The 4,766-nt window shown below is 21.5% G+C and overlaps 1 protein-coding gene across 1 annotated transcript, besides 7 other annotated features; it reads right to left on the bottom strand. All coding sequences in view use genetic code 6, as the record gives it.

Moving 5' to 3' along the window:
* Positions 1 to 141: 141 nt before the first annotated feature.
* Positions 142 to 246: a microsatellite.
* Positions 144 to 229: a microsatellite.
* Positions 247 to 272: 26 nt separating the features above from the next.
* Positions 273 to 311: a microsatellite.
* Positions 312 to 350: 39 nt separating this feature from the next.
* Positions 351 to 3,544, bottom strand: IMG5_029560 (hypothetical protein; the record flags this gene model as incomplete). The annotated part of the gene is made up of 6 exons (XM_004039214.1): positions 3,478 to 3,544; positions 2,515 to 3,367; positions 2,084 to 2,466; positions 2,024 to 2,034; positions 509 to 1,919; positions 351 to 456 (listed from the first exon to the last, which is right to left on the bottom strand). The coding sequence occupies exons 1-6, from the start codon at positions 3,519 to 3,521 to the stop codon at positions 351 to 353; spliced, it is 2,808 nt and encodes a 935-aa protein (XP_004039262.1). The 5' UTR covers positions 3,522 to 3,544.
* Positions 2,038 to 2,079: a microsatellite.
* Positions 3,374 to 3,461: a microsatellite.
* Positions 3,545 to 3,916: 372 nt separating the features above from the next.
* Positions 3,917 to 3,960: a microsatellite.
* Positions 3,961 to 4,566: 606 nt separating this feature from the next.
* Positions 4,567 to 4,657: a microsatellite.
* Positions 4,658 to 4,766: the final 109 nt, after the last annotated feature.

Here is a 4,766-nt window from a genome sequence, read left to right as displayed (position 1 = left end):
ATTAAAAAAGATTTTAATCATATAATAAAAAAAGATAATTATATATTTTAAATATATTAAAATGTTTCAAATATAATTTTATAAAAATAAGATTCATGATACAAATATAAAAAAAAGTTAATTTATTATAAAAAATGAATCTTTATATATATATATTATATATATATATATATAAATATATATATTTTTATTTATATATATATTTATATATATATTAATTTATATATATTTTTTATATTTATATTTTAATAAAATTTTTAAAATTTTATTTATTTTAAAAAAATATATAATTTTTTAAATAAATACATAATAAATAAAAACAATAAATTTATTAATTCTAAAAAATATATTCAAATATAATCTTTATAATCCTTATCTTATTTTAATATTTCCAAAAGATCTTAATCATCAAAGAATTTTACAATAGAAACATTTTCATTTAATCCTTTTCTTCGTCTATTAAAATTAATTTTTAATTAATTATATATATATAAATAAATAATTGTACCTAGTTTTAACCATACATTCTCTTGCTAATTCTTATGGTTACGATGGTTCTAGAATTTTTACTTTAATATTTTTATCAAGTGGATCTCCTGGTAATAATTCCCACGAATCAAAAACACTTAAACAGAAAGCCTAACCGCTTGTATGAATTCTTAAATCAGTTTCAAATCCAAAAGAATCAATAGCCGGTAAAACAGCCTTTAAAGTATATAAAGGACTTCCCGCTTTTGCAACTTATTAAATAATATGTCCTCTTCTTTTAATAAGTACATTCAAACAAGCATCCACTGCATCTGCTGTACATTAAATTTCTATATGTAAAAGAGGTTCCATTAATCTAGGTTAAGCCATTAAAAAGGCACTATAGCAAGTCCTTCTTGCTGTTGGTATTAATTAACCTCCTCCTCTATATATTTTATCATTCGCAACACTACATTCTATTAATTTAAATTTAACATTACGTACTGGTTCATCGCATAATGGACCTTCTCTAGTTGCCCATTAGAAACCTTATTTTATGCTTTCTTTACATTCCCAAAGTAGATTTTTATCTACTTCATTTGGTAGAGTATCATCTATAAGTATATTAGCGCCTTATTTTTCGGGACCAAAAGACCACACATTTCGTGCTGCGAGAATATCCCAGTCATATTTCTCTTGGAAGAATTTACTTATTAATTTTTTGTCCATATCTAATGTTATTAATTCTTTTTAAATATCCTCAGACAAGCCTCTATCTAAAGGTGAAGCGACCATTGTAAGCCTGTTTTTTTTGTTTGGGGTGTCTGCGTAACATTTAATACCAGAAGTATCCACTATGGTCTCACAGAAACTTACACAAGGATCTGAAACTTTGATTTCGATATCTGAATACATTCTTCTGAGGTCATGTAGTACACAGTCCATATATAATTCACCGGTTCCTATTAGTATATGTTCTCCAGATTCCTCTACTCTAGTGATTAATAAAGGATAAGATTTAGATACTTTTCTTAAGCCTTCTAACATTTTGGGAAGTTCTGAAGGTATTAAAGGTTCTATGGCTACTTTTATTACTGGAGTAGTATTATGTTTAATTGGTTTGAAGATTTCGATTTTATCTTTCTCAGAATTTACTATGGTAGCGGATTTTTATATCGATTAGTCTATGCCTTCTATCAAAACCCAATTTCCTGCACTTATTTTATTCAACTCAATTTTATATCTGGCTTATAAAATGTATAATTTACGCACTTCTTTTATAGTCATATCTTCTTCGTCTTCAAGATTATATCTTTCACCTAAAACTTTTACAGTTTATCCTTTTTATAATGTACCTGAAATTATACGACCTAATACATCGAAAGACATACAGTCTTACTTATTATATTGTTTTACTACATTTATTACTAGAGGACCTTTAGGATCACATTCTTTTATTTTTTACATATTTCACTATTATTATTTCCTATATAATTTTATTCTACTTTTTCTTTTGTACCTTCTTTGGCACTCGGTATATATTATACTATCATACTTACTATAGAACTTTATATATATATATATATATATATATAATTTAAATATATATATTTACCCTGTATTTCCGAAAAATTTAGTAAAAACAAGTTTAAGTAAAGGATTTATATCCATTTTATAATCTTAGTTTTTTAAAAAAATACCTAATTTAGATAAAATAGGTTTTAAACCATCTTTTTCTTTAGAAACTACATGAGATACAATTTTATATATAGGTTCTAATATAAATTCGACAAAAACTCTCTTATTAAATTCTTTCAAAGGTTTATTCATAAATTTTCTCGTTTAATGATTATAATAATAATTTCCCCAAAGTAATTTTTAAAAAATATCTTTCTTTATGCCATATGTTTTTCCATACATTTCCGCATAAGATTAGATACTAAAAACAAAACCATATTTAGTACTTCCAAAACACACATTTCCTAATAAAGGTGAGATCTAATAATATATATATATATATATATGTATTATTAAATATATTCATACTCTTAAATTATCTTTATCATCTCTACCGATTGCTGCTGATGCTATAATTTAATTAATTTCTTCTAATGTATGCTTAATTTTAAGGTAAGCATCTGCTGGTGGTAATTTAATTTCCATTATAAGTCTGTCTATTTTATTAATAAGTACTGTAATGTAGATTCTTTCTTTCACACAATATTTAATTATTCTTTCAGTTCCTAACATGACTCCTTCGACTGCATCTACTACTAAAACAATTCCGTCGCACATTCTTAATGCACAGCAGACTTCATCTGAAAAATTTGGATGTCCAGGGGTATCTAAAATGTTCAAAAGATAATTTTTCTCCCTTAAATCTGGTAATACGAGACTCATAGGCATACTTTTTATACTTATTAGTCTCTCTTATTCATCTTTCCGAGCATCTGTATATTTGTAATCCCTATTTAGGTCAAGGAATCTGTTTGGGTGAGTCTATTTCGCGAATATGTCCATTAAACCAGTTTTTCCGTGATGTAAATGGCCTACAATAGCCACGTTTCTGATTAGTTCAGTATTCATCATAAGGTTGCACATATACTAAGTTGAAAAAGTAGTTTCATATATTTCATTTTCACACAAATCGAATTCTTTAGTCGTTACAGGAGCCAAAAATAGGCTCTTCGATCTTTTATATATCTTCTTCGTGGACTAAATTTTCAGCTTCAGGGTATATTTCATGCATTTCAGGATAGTATTATTTATTTTCATGTAAGGCTACTATTCGATCTTAATTTTGGTGCCTTTTTTGTATTTCTTCTTCTTATATTTTTGCGTTTATATTGTTTAATTAATCAAAATCTTCATCTTCTTCTTATTCGATTATATTTTCGTACTTTATTATATTTATGTATATATATATATATATAAATATATATATATATATATATATATATATATATATATATATATATGTATATATGTATATAAGGTTTTTTTTTTTACGTTTTCGTCTATTTCTGGTCCGATATAATTACCGAACTCATCATATAAATTTTCCTCGTCCATATTTTTATTTCGGGGATTTTGATTTATTTTTGTGTATTTAATTTTTTATTGATTTTATTTGCCTTTATTTTTGTTATTAGACAATAATATTATTAAATAATAAATGTATATCTTATTCAAAATATTTATTTTTTTTTATTAGGAAAAATTAATATATAAATTATAATGAAATTATTAATTTAATTATTATAAAAATCTGAGTCATTTTTTAAAAAATAAAAAAAAGTTAAGAAAAAATATAAAAATCATGTTCAATTTATATTAAAATAATTAAAAATAAACCATTAAATTTTATATATTTTTTATATATATATATAATATTAAAAGATGTATATACATTAAAAAAATATTTTATATTAATACTATTTAAATAGATTATATATAAGATTTATATATATATATATATTTATATATATATATTTTTAAAAAAACTCTTTATTCAATAAAATAAATTAAAAAAAAATCTTTTTCATTTTTTATGTTTCTTAATCCTTTTATTAATATTAAAAAAGTTAAGGAGATCTTTTTTATATTTTTATTTAAAAAATATTTTTTATTTTAAAATAATTATATATATTTATATTATAATTAAATTAAATTATATGCTTTTATTTTTGTATACTTTTTTCCTCTTCATTATTTTAAATTTGAAAATTTTCTTAATTATTTATTTATGCTTCTTTTTCATTACTTTATGTTTATTAACTATCAAATTAATCACTTTAATTCATACTAACTTAACTTATACTTGAATTTTAAAGTATTTCCTTTATTGCATTATCTCTTTTTTCGATTTCTTCTTAGGCTGCAACTAATAATGCTTCAAGTTCGGTTACTCTATTTCTAAGCTTTTTTTGTTGTTTTTATTTTTTTATCAAATTATTTTATTTAAGTATTTAATAATTTTTATTTTTTTACAATCTCATTTTCTTCAATTGCTTCATTTAATAAATTTTCTATTTATATATTATTTGTTTTGCTGTAATTTTATTATATCATTTTTTTTGTTTTATTATAATTATGATTTTTAATTTTTTTTTATTTATTTTTTTAATTATATTTAGTTTTTTTTTTTTTTTTTATTAAAATTATAGATTTTTTTTTTTTTTTTTTTAATGTTTTATATTTTTAATTATATTCAGTTTTTTTTATTAATATTATTTTTTAATAAAAATTTAATAATTATAAATTGAAATATTATTGATAAATTATATTTTAAATTAAAA

Source organism: Ichthyophthirius multifiliis (genome assembly GCF_000220395.1).
Source record: "Ichthyophthirius multifiliis unplaced genomic scaffold scaff_1120509249757, whole genome shotgun sequence".
Taxonomy (NCBI): Eukaryota; Ciliophora; class Oligohymenophorea; order Hymenostomatida; genus Ichthyophthirius; species Ichthyophthirius multifiliis.
The sequence above is the reverse complement of the archived record's forward strand: the minus strand, read 5'-3'. Positions and strand labels throughout refer to the sequence as shown.